Raw genomic sequence first — 16561 nt, forward strand, 5'->3', positions numbered from 1 at the left:
GCAAAAATGATGATAAGACATGAATCTGGGGCCGAGAAACATTTCCAATTTGTTAGGAAATACTTTTTCCTTAAACTTTTCTTGACTCTCCATCATTTGTCCATAGACTTTGTACACAACCGCTAAAGTAGCGTCAGGTTGCAACGTTCTTTCCAAAATGTCGAGCATTTTAACACAATGACCTCAATAATGACCCCTAGATGACCTTTGATCTCCACTTTCGCAAGAGTTGTCATCATGAACCCCCACCCAATGATCACTCTGTCCAAGTGACATTTAAATCCATCAAATTCTGTAGACAAAGAAACATTTGAAGCATATTTGAACAATGACCTCTAATGACCCATACATGACCTTTGACCTCAGTAATCCGATGAAGTACGTGTCTTCCCACCCAAGGGTCACTGCGTCCAAGTTTCATCAAAATCCTTGAAAGCATGTAGAAGGTATACATTTTTTGTTCTCAAAAACTTAACCTAATCGTTCATACATACGGTCATGCGGAGAGATGGAGAAACGGACGTACACAATTTAGGTCTGGCTAGTGTCCCTCAAAACTTCGTCTAGGCGACACAAACACCATGACGTGTAGTAAACAAAACTTCACAATCAAATAAAATCAAACATTCAAAACGTATTAGAGCAATATACAACGCAATGAAAATTGAACAAGAAACCAGCAAGCATTTGCTTCGTGAAAACTCAAGTTTTTCCTTTATATCAACGGAGTACTTGGCTATAGTAATATTTCTGGAAGAAACTTTAATATGCCAATAACCTTACATGTTGGAAAAAAACTGTGCAATGTTTAACCTCTGAAAAAGGAATACCGACTTGGTCATCTTAAATAACATGTAATTTACACTAAGTTGACCTTAATCTCGGAGACCCGAGTAGGCTACGTGACGATCAATACAGCGTGTGTGCTATCCAATGAATCAACCCGATCCCTATCTCTGCAACCAGTTCCCGACATCTGCTGTCGGGTAGTCGGTTCCGATGCACAGCTCTAATGTGAACCCATCCTCGTTACCATAACACTACAGCAAATTCAGCACATTTTTTTTCTCTTTTTAATGAATACACTGGTACAAAACAAATATTGTAATCAAGTCAAAAACAAGTTATTTAGTCTCACGTGACGACACAAGTTATTCAAATTACCTAAGTGTTTATTCATGGAACTTATTCAAATATGGCTTGGTTTGTGAATTTAATACATGTAGCGATAGAATAAGCGAGTTCGGTATTTCAACTGGAAAAGCACAAAAAAAGGCTTGAGCTCGTCAAGTAATATTTCTGTTGACGGCTCTGTGCACTATCGGTGCAGTCATCGATATGGAACTAGGCTTAACACGTGTTAATCACGTCACAATAATCCTGAATTACCTTTGACCTGGACTACATCATCGAGTATGACTGACTTGCTATTGAACGATTTGATTACAAGTCCCTTAAACACAAGTTACAGATTTAAAACATAAATAACCAACTCAAAAACCGACTAACAGAATCCTTACAAAGCTTCTAAATAAAATATAAAAGAACTACTAACATTTTTTGTATCCCTGTCCAGCAGGTCTTTCTTGGTTGCAATTCTGAAGAGTTTCCAAAGACCAATGGGCGGCAACAAATAAGCCATGGTCCTTTCGCGAATGTCATCATTCAAGATACTTTAGTTGCATCACTGCAACGGTTTTGAATTCACTTAACACTATTGTACAGATATTTTTTTTTTGCAACCGGAACTTCGACAACAATAAAGCAAAACTTCTATACTGATTAGTTAATGTTGTAAATTCAAAGGGAAATTTAAAATATCAAAGTGAAGGTCATATTTTTTTAAGGAAGCGGCTTAAAATCTGATGTTTTTTGCAGTTAAGTTTCATGAATAATGAGCAATTTCAGGGTTGGCATGTGCTTCTGTACATATTGGAAATGACAGATAAAAACCTTTGTTTCCCCTTTTATATATATTGTCCATGGGCAAGCCTACATCTTCAGGGAGTGTCTCCCAAGTCAGTGGCGGAACCAGCATTTAACCAGTTCGCGCCGGATGACAGGTGTACGCGCAAAGGTTTTGCGGTATTCGGAACGGATGATGGATAGACACACAGGGAGCAAGGCCGGAAATATCTGTCAGCGACCCGCTCGCAGCAAGCGGGCCGCAAATACGAGTGTGCTGCTTGAGGGTGACGGCTTCAACCCGCCTGGCTGGAGGTCGAGTGAAAATCAATCCCGCGCCTCGTTCCAATCTTGTCAAAATAATCCCAGCACGAACTGGTTAAGGAAAGGGGGCCGAAAATGGAGGGGAAACCCGAGCTTACAAGCGGGCAAATATTGCTCGTGTGGGTGAAAATGTGTCTTTGAAGTGATTAAATAACCAGTTGACAGCAGAGGAAACGGGGGAAAAAGGCAAGAAGTAGTCCCAAAAAAATTAAAATTAAAAAACATAAAATAGGGGGCGTGCACCAGCTGCACCGTCCCCCCCCCCTCCCCTCTGAATCGGCTACTGCAAGTGCACCACAATTTTTGCTATGGATACTCCGTTTTGTGCCCATATCAGCTAAGTGTTATACATGTATATCTATACTGAAATCTGGAGTACGCGTCTGTACGCACAGCCCAGGTTATTACATGTACATACATTTTTAAATAATGTTTAATAGTAACTTTTAAAAACAAAAGACCCTTGTATTCCTTAACTACTGCACGGTTGCTGAACATACATGTATTTGGTGGTGTGGTGATTAGCACACTATGTTCACGCTAAGCACTTGAGTTCCACAGCTATCTCTAATATCAATGCACCTTTTTCCAGCATTTGAAAAGCATGTCTACCTGACAGTCATACTGCAGTGATATCCATTTGGGAGCGTGGCCTCAGATTAAAATGGGGTTTGCATTGTCGTTTTGTGTGATTGACACTGTGCAACACCTTTCAAAAGGTGTGGCCATTGAAAGCAACACCCACTGGACATGACCTCATGACCTCATTTTGACATGTCTGGATCCCAGCCTACTGCAATGTCAAAACCTTACAAAAGCATGTCTACCTGACTGTTAAACTAGCTAGCAATGTCCAATACACTGAACCATTAAGACCCACACCACCTGATCTATCACAACTGTGTATTTAATGACCATGCACATTTGTGTGTGTATGAATATATGATGCACACCTGTTATTGCCTACATGTGCAGTGGGCGGGGCTAAACAAATTGGTTTATTACGTGGCGTGGCTTAACATGTGCAGTGGGTATGTGGCTTCACATGTGCAGTGGCCGGGGCTTAATGGATTGTCTATTAGGGGGTGTGGCTTCATATGCACAGAGGGCAGGGCTTAATGAATTGGTCTATAAGGGGGTGTGGCTTCACATGTGCAGTGGGCGGGGCTTAAATGAATTGTCTATTAGGGGGTGTGGCTTCATATGCACAGGGGGTGTGGCTTCATATGCACAGAGGGCAGGGCTTAGAGAATTGGTCTATAAGGGAGTGTGGCTTCACATGTGCAGTGGGCGGGGCTTAATGGATTGGTCTATTAGGGGGTTTGGCTTTACATGTGCAGTGGGCGGGGCTTAATGGACTGGTCTATTAGGGGGTGTGGCTTGACATGTGCAGTGGGCGGGGCTTAATGGATCAGTCTATTAGGGGGTGTGGCTTCAGATGATGGAAGGGTTTGCATTGTCTTTCCACTCCACCTCAAAGGTGGGCCATTTGGTCCGGATACAGCTCTTGATGGGCGTAGCGTCGCTCAGGCAAGTCAGCTCGCTGGGGTCAGGGATGGTGGCCCGGCCCTCCACGTAGGCCAACTGTAAAGATGAAGCAGGTGGACATTAATAGGAAGTTGAAAGAATTAAGATCGCTCTGTGATCAGGGAAACGTTCTCTTGAAAAACAGGTGACAAATATGCTTATTTTGTGTACAACCGTTCAAAATGTGATCAGTGTCCTTAAGGCCTAGCTTCCATCACCGGCCGGTTTGAATACAGGCCAGCTGGTAGCTCGGCCAGTTAGTTTAATCCTCTTGAAACCGGCCGAGCCAACTATGTGCGATCTATTGTGTTCATGCCTGATAATTGCAGATCCAGCATTTGGGACCCAACAATGAGGGGTATTTAATCCGCTTAATCCTCCACGGGCAACAATAGGCCTTAAGTGCGTGACTGCTATCAATTAACAGTTACAGGTGAATGGTTATGATTAATAAAGCATGTTTTCTGCTTTCTTCTCAAACTCAGCTGATAAAAATTCGTAAAAAAGACGCAAACTTTAAATTCAAAGGGTTTAAACGTCACACTGCCGTATGTATCTTTCGCCATCAAGTTTAGTTACAGTCTGGAAGCTTGTTTACGCCATGTTTACACAATAGACACTAATCCGCTTAGAACTCTTTGTTCAACTCTGGAGGCTGACAGGCTGCATACCAGTAGGTTGTTCGTTGAGTGACTTTGAAGTGCCGACGAGATACTGGAGCAAGACCGGCCTTGTGAGAGGCAAAAGTACCGGCCAAGGATCATACCGGCCTCAAAGGGGCCGGCCTAGGCTGGCCGGTACTTAAACCGGCCGGTGATGGAAGCTAAGCCTAACCTACCTGTCTGTTAGGGCAAGATCTCTTGAGTCCGTTGTAGTGATACACGGTGAAATATTCAGGAATGATCCGATCAGGCTGTCCAAAAGAAAAACAAAAAGTTTGGTAAAAGTATTTTCTGACAGCTTGTTGGGACAAACATGATAGAAGTATGCTTGGGTTGGATGGGATTCGAACCATCCACCTCCAACTTACTAGGGCAGATGTCTCAACAACACCATCAAGGTTAAGCGGTTAGCTGGTTGGATCAAATCTTATATTATTTCTAGTTATCAAGACCTGGGGCCAATTTCACGGCGCTGCTAAGCACAAAAATTTGCTTAGCACAAAAAAAGGCTGGCTTATAAAAACAGGTTACCAGCAAAAATTCCATGTGATGTATATAGCTCGTGATTAGTACTCAGCTGTTGTTTGCTTAGCATGAAAACCACATTGAGTTTTGGCTGGTAACCTGTTTTCATAAGCCAGACTTTTTTTGTAATAAGCACATTTTTGTGCTTAGCAGCGCTGTGAAATTGGGCCCTGCAGGTAGGAAAAAGGTATAAATTGAGTAAAACTTAAAATTTTGTAATTAATTTTTAACTGACCTCATTTGGGAAGAACTCTGATATGAAGGAGTTGAGGAGAATAACACCGAAGTCATCAGGATCCAAGCGCTGCTTTACAAAGTCAACACTGGGGGTAAAAACCAACCAATCAGAACACTCAATACATGGGAGGAAGAAACAATGAACCAATGAGAAACAGCATGTTTCTAGGGGCTAAACATTGCTATGGTTTGATACACGATAAAATTAACCTGCCACAGCGATAACCTGCCAGCATGAGAGGGCGCTATCACGACCAGCCAATATCACCAAAGAACCCCTCGGAACGTTGTCTAAATCTCCTAAAATCTCCCCCCCCCCACTTCTGCAGGCAATTACTGTTCATTTTGAGTCCCAAACTTACTACAGGATACTGAACAACTAACTTGATGAAGTTTCAGCTCGGCTTCAGCTGTATATTTTGAGAAAAACAACATTCTAGGATCTTGATTTCAAATCAAAAGTTGCTGAATCATGTTCTGAATTGGGCCTGAAATCAGCGCCCGAGACACATTCTCACCGAGCCAATTGCAGCTAAGCGATGTCGCGCACCGATCCGACGAATTACAGCAACCGCGCGCGCGTGTGCATCGTGCCAATGCTTGTGCGCACTTTGCCTATTAAAAAAAAAAAACTACTAACGGAAATTTCCAACGGTGCTTCTTAAGACGCACCATTGGAAAGGCCTTCTTTCGTCTTCAAAATGACAGGTTGCCAGAAAGAATAATTTCACAGGGAGTTTAGTCCCCTTACTATCTTTCAACCAAGTATGTTTTTCAACTATAAATTCGCCAGTTATCTTTTGGATAGCTACAAATGATGGACTCTGGCTTTAAACGGATTGGTCAACCGGACTCACTATTCAGGCATGGTGGCAAGACCCAAGGCGTCTAGTACTTCCTTCAGCATGATGGTGGTGATGAAGCCACTACCCTCTGTGTCGTACATGCTGAAGATCCGGCGAGCTTTCTCCCACTCTGTCTCCTCGGCGACCAGAGTCTCTTCCTGTCAAGAAAAATGATCAAAATGACAGCGTTATCCAAGACAGAGGGGAAGGGGATTGGAATGAACATCTCCAATTTTTGTAGTGAAAACATTAGTAAGATTCTGATCGCGACATTCTAAATTCATAAATCAACAATGAATAGTCAAAAAGAAGTGGAAATAGTGGCAACAAAGTGAACTGAGGAGAAAGACACTCCCAACTGCCTTCTAAATCATATTAACGCTAACCGGAATCCATCAAATCCACAACCTTGTTTGGAGGATTCTGATGGATTCAGGATGTAACTCTATATTGAAAAAGTTGGAGAATTTTGAGGATTCAGGACAGTAAGCCTAGCAGGACAGTAAATTTGATTTACATCACCCCGACGCAAAAAGTTCCATCTTATGAATAGTAAATGCGGTACCCGCTGCTATGTACATCAGACTGAAACCAAGCCAACCGATCCCGTTAGCTCGGTGGTCGAGTGGAACGACATCTGCACTAGAAAGTAGGAGGTCATGGGTTCGATTCCCACCTAAGTGATTTTTTCCAACTTTCACTCGGGAGGTAAACACACTGAGTTTACAGTGTTTATACGTCGGTGAAGGGCAAAACCTAATTTGATTTACATCACCCCAACTCAAAAATTCCATCTTATGAAAAGCCTAGCAGTACTGCACGACGTTGATGGATTCAGGATACATCCATATTGAGCAGTTGGGGGACTTTGATGGATTCAGGATCTCAACAGCTTAACTCCTTGGCTATATGTTTGGTATGAACGAGGTATATGTACTACACTGGTGGATTCTGCTGGACTCACGACACCAACTTTTTTTGCAAGACAAAACTGATAGACTTTGGCAAGTTTGAGGATACTTTCTAGTAAAAAAGCTCAAGGGGTGAGGGCTAATGTTCGCAACTGAAACTAATGATAATGGTGACTGTTATATAAATACAAGTTGCAATCCTGCACCAACCGCAAGCACCCTTAATGTCCAAGAACCTATCAGATCTGATGCGAGTAAAACCCTCTATCAACCCACAATGGTTCTGAAGAATTAGCATATCGGCAATATTTTTCTTAAATTGTGAGACTTACCTGAGAGAATAATACAGTCAGATGCGTCTCACTTCCTATCACCCAGATGGGCTTGCGGGGATTCTTCAGGAACGCACCGACCTAAGATGATGGAGAGAGAGATACAAACAATAAGATCATGGATTGAATTGCAAAGAAATTCATGGAGAAGAAAACGTATCTAAACTTCACCTGTTTGTCGGAATGAAGCAGAGACTTACCTCACAGTATCTGAGGTTTTCTAGAAGAGTCAAGAATCCTACGTTGGTCTGTTGACAAATACCTTTCATTTCTGAAAATAAAACAGTAATGATTTTGTTGAATAGGAGTATACAAATTGACATGTTTTTTTGTGGCTTGAATTCAGTGACTTCCGTCAGCATTTGCTGCCAACCCCCCCCCCCCCTCCAAAAAAAACGAACAAAACAAATGCATTAAAGATTTGCAATTTTCAGTGATTAGACTTGGCCCAAATCATTTCAAAGGCATTGCTCAACTCGGATCACTGTCTGAACAAAACTCGACTTCACTCGAGTCACTGCTTTAGAATGACTCAATTAGCACAAGGTGCAGTAAAAAAAAAAAAAAAAAAACACTTTTAGCATCCCCGCCCGCTTCCTTTTTAGACCGCCAGGAACTTTCTTTTATTTTATTGTTTCTTTTTTTTCAAAGGGTCAACTTTTTTTGTGGTCAAGGTTAAGATATCAATATGCCCAAAGACAAGCTCTTAATCTCAGCAAACCCGGATGAATCTTTAATCAACATTCATGACATAGTATCAATCTGGGTCATCAAAGGTTTGTTGAATTTGCATTCCTCCAACGCCTTTACCATTCACTTAAAAATAGAGAAATCCATGGCACTTTATTTTTAATTCTTGTAAAACCGTGCTACAAACTAACTAAACAAAACTACTAAAAATCACAGTAAATATATATTTAATTCTCTTTTTTAGCATGCCTGTTTCATTTTTGTGTCTTATCAGCGTGTCTTATCATTTTTGTGTCTTATCAGCGTGTCTTATCGGAAATTTAAAAAAGAATGGCAGCCATCTTGAAAAAGAATATGAAAAAATAAAAGGCCCACCTCCACCCTTTTTTTCAAAAACACGGACGCTAAACTTTGGTTTTTTTTGCATAATGCACAGGCTCATCACAATAAAATGAACTGCATTCTGGGCAATTTTCGAAGTGATCTCCAAAGAAATGACGTGGCTAGGCTTACTCAGACCGGCGACTTCTTTCTCGTTGTCAAAGACGTTTGAGACTGCGCTACCCGTAAGCATAAGATTGATTAGACTTTGGCTGAAACAGATAGAACAAAATTCCAACAACGTTAATGCGGAGCATTTAATTAGTCATAGACAATACTTTGGTAATACTGTGTAGGGACAACAATTTTCTGATAACAAACAGTACCGCATCATGTTGCTAGAATACTGCAAAAACTCAGTAAGGAATTTTAAAACGCAATGTTCACAGAAAAAGGCTAGATCTGCAAAATATGGACAATCGTTGAAATTCATTTGGGTAACATCTAGATAACATGAACATTGTTGAGCTGGACTTGTAACCGATACTTTTGCCAACGAGCCATCTGGCAGGGTTAAAGCCAAATTTCATCATTCAAAACAAATTGGAATTCCCTACCCCTTATTTTAAGAAGACTAAATCGAGCACATTACCAATCCAGCAATGATCCACTCACGACTGTAGCCTTACCTTCCATGTCCGTACACACCGTCAATAAGTGGCTCGGAGGTATCTTCGACTTCTTCCCTGATATTGTCTAAACCCTGAAAATAAACCACACCCAAAACATTTCTTGTTAACAGAACAAATCATAAGTCATGAAACCAGCAATATAGGTCTCGTTCAAATAACGTCATTTCCTACAGACCATCCACGTGCATCAGCATTTTGAGCGTCAACTTGCATAACGCGCATCGGCTGCGTCGTATTTCGAACAGATTTCGAGCAACAAGCGCGCGTTTTTGGAACATTTTCAACACTGCGCAATGCATGCTTGATTGCGTAAAATACGCAGTTGCAGTTCTCCTACAGAGATGGCCGTCATTAAACTAGCCTATAAGCAAATCTGTAAATCCGAGTCTGCAGGTATATTCACCCTCCTGCTATTTAAACAGTCACAGATGGTCAGAATTTTCATCCACTTCCCCTGCTATACTTTTTAACGCTTCGTGGGCAATTTGATGCTCAGAATAAACTTTCTTTTGCAACTAAACTAAACTCAGAAGCCCACCTTTGTTAGAAGTACCGAATACAGAAAGAGAAGCAAGCCGCAGTCGGCAAGAAACATCTCGTGGGTCGACTCCAGGCCCCGGTTCACTTCCTCGATGCAGTCAAACGGTTGCAACCTACACAGGAAATATTGAAGAGATCATACCAAGAGGTAGCTCGCAATCGTGTTATACCGGGCAGGTTTTTCATTTTGGCGAGTTTTGCATGTTGCTGTATCGGGCAGATTTTAGGGCCAAACAGCCTGAAAAGTCATAAGTCATCTCAATATAACATGCGAGATAAGTTGCAGAAAAGTTTATCCAAAACAGGCCCATTGACTCGTCCTGCAATGAATTAATCAACGCTGAACGTTACAAACTGATGATTTCATTCGGCGAGGATTTCTGGTACAATTTTCAGAATCATGCAACATATACGCGACACAATATAAAGCCATTTGCGAATAACCTATACCCTTCGTGAGTTACATTTGAATAACATCTTGTAAACTGACTTGTTCATAATGCGTGGCACATTTTCACTTTGAATTCTCCACACCAAAGAAATTGTTGCTATATAAAATGATGCGGGGCAAGCTCTTGCGTAGTTACGTAAGAGACGCTCGGCGTCTATGCATTGCTCACAATGGATGAGAAAGGCACAAAGACACCAGACCATGCCGGAGCTGGGGGTTGCTAGTGTAAGTCCTACCTCAATCCAGCGTGGAATACTTGGTGGTTGTTCCCTTCACCCTGCGCCGCCTCCACGACGTTCTCAATCACCGCCCCTTCCTCCAAGATGGTATCCTGTTTGTCGGCCTTCAAGACGAGATAGTACCCGCCCCCGCTACTGACCGTCTGCAGCACCTCCGTCATGGCGGCCAATAGGAGCGCACGACACTGGTCACCTGACATTAAGAAGAAAGAAAACTAATTAAAATAGCAAAATTTGATTCATATGTAAACATTTTTAGCAACACATTTAAAGAGATGTTAAAGTTTGTGGGAAAAGTTGTGTAGTCTGTAGAATAGCCGCCTGCTGAGAAGCATCTATGATATTCTCGCAGATTCAATGATTAATTATGCAAAACAAGACTGCGTCTTGACCTCAAGATTCTGACCATTCAGTGGGGCCTTCTATCGGGTCTTGCGCAATGCGTTGCATGACAAAAACATGGCACCCAAACTGACCAAACTGCCAGCCTGATTTGCTGGACTGCCGGGTCGCATGCAATTTGCATGTTAAGATACATCAGACATTCGTTGTATGGCTCTGTTCACGTGAACGTCTGGTCCTCAGACTATGATTTAAAAGCTTCTGTGAGGAATATCAATCCAAACGTACCTGAATCCATCAAAATCCACACCCCTGTTTTGGAGGATTTCAGCAGATTCAGAACACCCCCATGTTGGAAAAAAGGGGATTTCGATGGATTCAGGACAGTAATCCTAGCGGTACTGCAGGATTTTGATGGATTCAGGATACCTCCATACTGAGCAGTGGGGTGCTTTGAAGGATTCAGGATCTTAACATGTACTACACTGGTGGATTCTAATGGACTCGCTGGTGGATTCTGATAGACTCAGGACACCAGTATTGTTTTTGCACAACAAAATTGGTGGATTTTGATGTATTCAGGATACTTTCTAATGAACCCTCCTCTTGCTTCAGAGGTCACCAATGGTCAAAATGTTCTTCCTCACCTCCTGGCGTACTGTGTACAAACCAGGCTGACAATGCATGTTTCCATAGGAGGGTTAAAATGCTCAAGGGGTTAATATTTAACCTAATTTCCCAACCTCGTCCCCAGTGCTTACTTTATTTCCAACCGCGTTTCCAATAGTAAACCCTGGATAGGAAACTTTCTTCCTTTATCCTGATTGGATACCGCAATTGGCTAGTAATGGATTTTTATCGTGTACTTGGTGCTATTATTCACAACGTGCAGTACGTTGTTTTCGCGATCATTCGTCCACGCCTTCTCGAAAATACTAATTTCCTTTCCAATTTGCTCATATTAATATGAAATATGATACTGCATGTTGTCTCGATAAGATCTTAACAGTTTGATTTCAAAAATCGTGTTTTAGTAACTCACGCCGTGCTCGCGCTGCTACAAATTGACTCGCTTTTACCCCAGACACCGCATACAAAAACAAACGCTAATGTGTAACGCATATCCAGGCACCAGACTGTTCCTCATTTGCATACGTGTGCAAAAATCTTGCACATGCAAATGATCCAATACCAGGGTGAGAGAGCAGGTAGTGGTGGGCGCGTACTGCTCGACACTCTGGGGACGAGGTTGCCTAATTTCCATCTTTAACATCTGTCAAATACCACCTAGTCCACCCTCTTGACAAAAATATCTCCATACATGCCTGACATTCTGATTCATAAGAATGTCCTACCTCAATGTCAAATGTTTGAATCTTCGAATATTCGATCAAATCCACGTTCCAATAATCGCTCAGTGACAAAAACCGAACTCACCGTCGAGCTGTCTCCATTCCACAGGGGGTTCTCCTTGGAAGAGCAACGCCTTCAGGATGAATGCCTGCAGAGGGGCAATGACGGCACACGGCCCGCCCTCGTGCTGGATAAGAGCGGTGGGCTCATGCTCGCTGAAGGAAAAACCTGCCAAACAAGGACATGCAAACCAATTTTTGGTAATCCTTACTTTTAGGACCCCGTTCCTATATAGGAAGGGAAAGACTCACCAAAACAGTTGACTAAATGACACTCAAAATTGACATTCTGATACTTCTTGGCACATCTGAACAATTGGCAATGACACCTTCTTGAATATCAGCAGGTTTAATTTTGTGGAAAGAGGGCACGGCTTTGATTTATGAGGGAAATTCAGGGGTAAAAGACGACGATGACAACCAAAAAACAGACTCAAAAACCAAGATGGCAAACGTGAAAGCTCGATGCGATGAAAGCTCGATGCTGATTGGCTGATAAAAAATAAACATCTTATTTATTTTTAGTCTGGTTCCCAGACCAAAAGATTCAGGGATAGTCAGAATCTTTTGGTCTGGGAACCAGACTAATTAATATTTTTAGCAGCCAATCAGCATCGGGCTTTCATTATGTAGGGCTTTCACGCGTGTGAGAACTACAACATGCACGTCTGACTGCGAAAAAAGGTAAGAAAGTCACATTTTCTTCGAAAGTGCTTTCAAAACTACAACTAACATAAGTTTATATGAAGAAAAAAGACTGCTTTAGCCTGCAAAAGTCACTTTGGTACTGGACAGTCATCTGCAAAAGTCAGTTTTGAACAGAACTTGTAAAAAAATAGAGGTGTCCTAAAAGTAAGGATTACCCAATTTTTACATGAATATGCAGAACTGTTTTGGGCTTAAGTTTCACACTATAGTACAGGGCAAGTAAAAAAAAAAACGAAACCCAAATGTTGGGACCATTGTTTTAAGGAAATTATGCATGTAGCATTATCAAAATCTAGGATATGAAAGCCCACACCATAAGCTTTCTTTTAGCACAAGAATCATTTCAAATCAGTCATATAGTTTTCAAGTTACGGAATTTTAAACACAACCACCATTTTAAGGTTCTGTCCACGGATCACAAAAAAGGTAGGCCCCCTAGGGGCTTAAGTTTTCTTTCAGCAAAACGAAAACAAATCACATGACATAGGGATGTGTGTAAATTGTTTTTGCTTTGCTGAAAGAACGCACATGACATTGGTATAAAACGAAGAGTGCATATAAATGCATGGAGCAACTATAGAATGCAGGGCCACGCCAAAGCAAGGTTTTTTATTTTGCCTGGAGGCGTGGATGGAAAAGGAGTAATAGATATGCAAACCTGCCAAAAAGTGCTAAGTACAGCGAAGGAATGCACTGCACTTGTCTTCTAAGCTTCTCATGAAGGATCGGAAGGGAGGGCGTGCTTGTAAATGTGTTGGGGGCACTGTCTGGAGCGGCGGAGGCGCGGAGTCTTGGAGTCGCAGAATCGCGGAGACGCGGGGCACTGGAGTGGCCGCAGTCTAGTGGCGGAGGCGCGGAGTCGCGGAGTCGCAGAGACTCGCGCCGATAGAGGGCGCAATTCTCGGCGGAATTTTTTTGAGAACGAAGCATCCATATCCATTTTAAATGGGCGGGCCAATTAGGAAGGGAGGAGGGCGACGGGGCACTGTCTGGAGCGGCGGAGGCGTGGAGTCTTGGAGTCGCAGAATCGCTTTAAATGGGCGGGCCAATTAGGAAGGGAGGAGGGCGACGGGGCACTGTCTGGAGCGGCGGAGGCGCGGAGTCGCGGAGTCGCAGAGACACGCACCGATAGAGGGCGCAATTCTCTGCGTGACGCGGGGCACTATACACTGGAGTGGTGGAGGCGCGGAGTCGCGGAGTCGCAGAGACACGCACCGATAGAGGGCGCAATTCTCTGCGGCTCCACGACTCCACGATCGATTTTCGGAGGTAGGTCGACTGCGGTTCCACGCCTCCACGCAGCCGTACGGAGGCGCGGATGTAGAGTAAAGTGGCCCTGCATTCTATAGTTGTACCAAATGCATTATTTATTTGGAATGACGAACACACTTTACTTAAAGGACTAAAAAGGTGACCCGATCATGACACAGGCCTATGCTGTCGGAAATACACGCCCAATGGCTCACTCTATTGTAAGCGTTGTGACACTTATGCAGAAGAAAATTTTACCTGGACACCATCTTGCAAAAACATCCTCTTTAAGCTGCGATCCCCAGGTTAAACGCACCACTTCTTCCAGCATACTTGAACCCGATGATGACCCCTGTTGATCCGGCTGACTTGTGGATGCCATTATTTCAGATGAAAGCCAAAAAAATGTTACAATACGTTAGAGGTTCTGCGGGACAACACTGTGCAAAATGACAGTACATGTACATGTACCTCATTACAATGTGTACAAACATACCACGAGAGGGCGCACTTCATTTACAATGATGCACTTGTATCGTACTCCTGAATCGATATTTCTCTTTCACGTCATGTGATTTGTCAGTAAATTCATAACATGAGATATCTGGTGACAATTTTTCAAAAGGCCTTTTCCAACGGTGACTTGCTTAAAAAATCAATGGACCACGCCGCTGCCGTTCTTCTTTTTCTTCTTCCAAGTTCTGCGCCAACTTCATGTTGTTGACTTATAAAAAGGCACATTAGGTGCGCAACTTGTGGATAGAGTGGGATATAGCCTACTTTAGTTTTGACATTGGAGACCCATTGGTTAGTATCTGCTTAAACTTTGAAGGGTTAATTGCAAGCCTCTACAATAGATTCGGGAAGCTCGTTCCATCCATTGAGTTACAGTGCGGGGAAACTAAATCTGTTAATATTCTCCGGAGCAAGATGGACTTTGTGTTCGGGTACTACTTGGACTCGTTTCACAATAGTGCGCCTCCAAGAGTTTGCAACGCGTTGGCCAATTACAATGCGCAAAATCGGTCGACCCATGCGCGTTTGGAAAAGGTCGACTGATTTCGCGCATTGTGATTGGCCAACGCGTTGCAAACTCTTGGAGGCGCACTATTCCGGAAGCGCGCCACCAGGGGTCAATCTTCAGCCACTATTTCGCCAGTAGGTTTTGATCCTTGACTTTGATCCCTGGCCTCAATTGAACAATCTAAAATGCATTCCCAACCATGTCACCACTTAAAGGGAAAATACAACATTTGCAAACATCGAAAAATAAAACTACCAAGTTTTTACGAAATACCTAACTAGGATGTTGGTAAATGACACTCTAAAGCATCCTGTAAAATTATGGCACCTGGTGTGAAGTCATTTTCAAGAAAAAGGTATTTTTGTATTCATTTCCAACGGTGGTCGGCCGACCACCGTTGGAAAAACCTAACTATTTTTTCAACTGCTCCAAATTAACCATTTGTTTCAGTCCAAATTGTGTTTGCTATTGGTTACATGTTCACTGAACGAGTGCAGGCCAGCTAGACTGGTTCCCTTACCTCACAATTTTTCGGCATCTATAAATTGATCCATTTCAACTTTAATTGAGTCAGAGAACCAGACTACTTGAACATTTTTGTTTCTCTTGGTTTTTCCAGCATTTTCGAACACAAAACTTTAGACATGACAATGTAACAAAATTTGATCTATTATACTAACCCCTCAAATAGTTCATTTCATAAAATTACAGCAAAAGCCAATGATATACATTCCCATTCACCAGAATTATTCACAATATCATAGCAACCGATAACTGTGTTTATAGATACCGCGACTTGTTTGTTTACCTAGTCGTAGCTCCATGGTCTAATTCAAAAGCCGATCCTGCACTGCTACCTGTATTTCTGTCGGTAGGTAAACGACTTAACCCTAAAGGGGCCGGGTTATTTTGACCATCTCTCAGCCGGGGGGGGGCGGATTCCGCCCCCCCCTAAGATCTCGGCCATCGAGTGACGAAAATTTTTGAAACTCACTACATGCATAGAGCAACTCTTCCTCAACATGCCCAAAAAATTTCATGACTATAGGCCTAAGGGTTTCGGAATTATGACTAATTAATTATTCATATGTATGAATGCCAATTCTGCTCGGTGTACACGACGTATATGCGAAAATTCAGTTTTCACGGCGCGTAGCGCCGGAAAATTTTTCGCTACGTGCAAACCCGTGGTCCGATTTTTATGTTTTTGGTATCAAAAGATGCGCAAAGCTCGAGGCTAAAAAGTCATAAAAGCTCGGGTCGCGAAAAAAATTTTTTTAGAAGCTATCGCGGAAAATGTTGAGGGGGGGGCGGATTCCGCCCCCCCCCCCGGCCCTTTTAGGGTTAACTTGATCCGTTTTTTTTTCCAATCAAAATTCATTGGCCTCTTGAAATATTCTCGGAAGTCGAGATCTAGGGATTTTTCACTTTCGGAAACTCATCAAAAAGCGGCCTATGTGCTGTATTTATGGCCTCAAGACAGCTGTAGATCTGCTAACCATATCAATTAAGATCAACATATTTATTTTGAAATAAAAGGTGTGGGCAGCCGTTTTAGTCACGTAGAATCAAATGGAGAAACGAGGTAGCACTTAAAATGACTGACTATCAAATAAAAGAAGT

The 16561-nt window shown here is 42.5% G+C and overlaps 1 protein-coding gene across 1 annotated transcript; it reads right to left on the reverse strand.

Annotated features, from left to right (window-relative positions):
• Positions 1-682: 682 nt before the first annotated feature.
• Positions 683-14870, reverse strand: LOC119719132 (ubiquitin carboxyl-terminal hydrolase MINDY-3-like). The gene is made up of 12 exons (XM_038188454.1): positions 14173-14870; positions 11981-12124; positions 10199-10394; positions 9510-9624; positions 8969-9042; positions 8472-8551; positions 7469-7539; positions 7269-7349; positions 6038-6183; positions 5179-5266; positions 4595-4669; positions 683-3813 (listed from the first exon to the last, which is right to left on the reverse strand). The coding sequence occupies exons 1-12, from the start codon at positions 14294-14296 to the stop codon at positions 3664-3666; spliced, it is 1344 nt and encodes a 447-aa protein (XP_038044382.1). The 5' UTR covers positions 14297-14870; the 3' UTR covers positions 683-3663.
• Positions 14871-16561: the final 1691 nt, after the last annotated feature.

This window comes from Patiria miniata, unplaced genomic scaffold (assembly GCF_015706575.1).
Source record: "Patiria miniata isolate m_02_andy unplaced genomic scaffold, ASM1570657v1 HiC_scaffold_8, whole genome shotgun sequence".
Lineage (NCBI taxonomy): Eukaryota > Metazoa > Echinodermata > Asteroidea > Valvatida > Asterinidae > Patiria > Patiria miniata.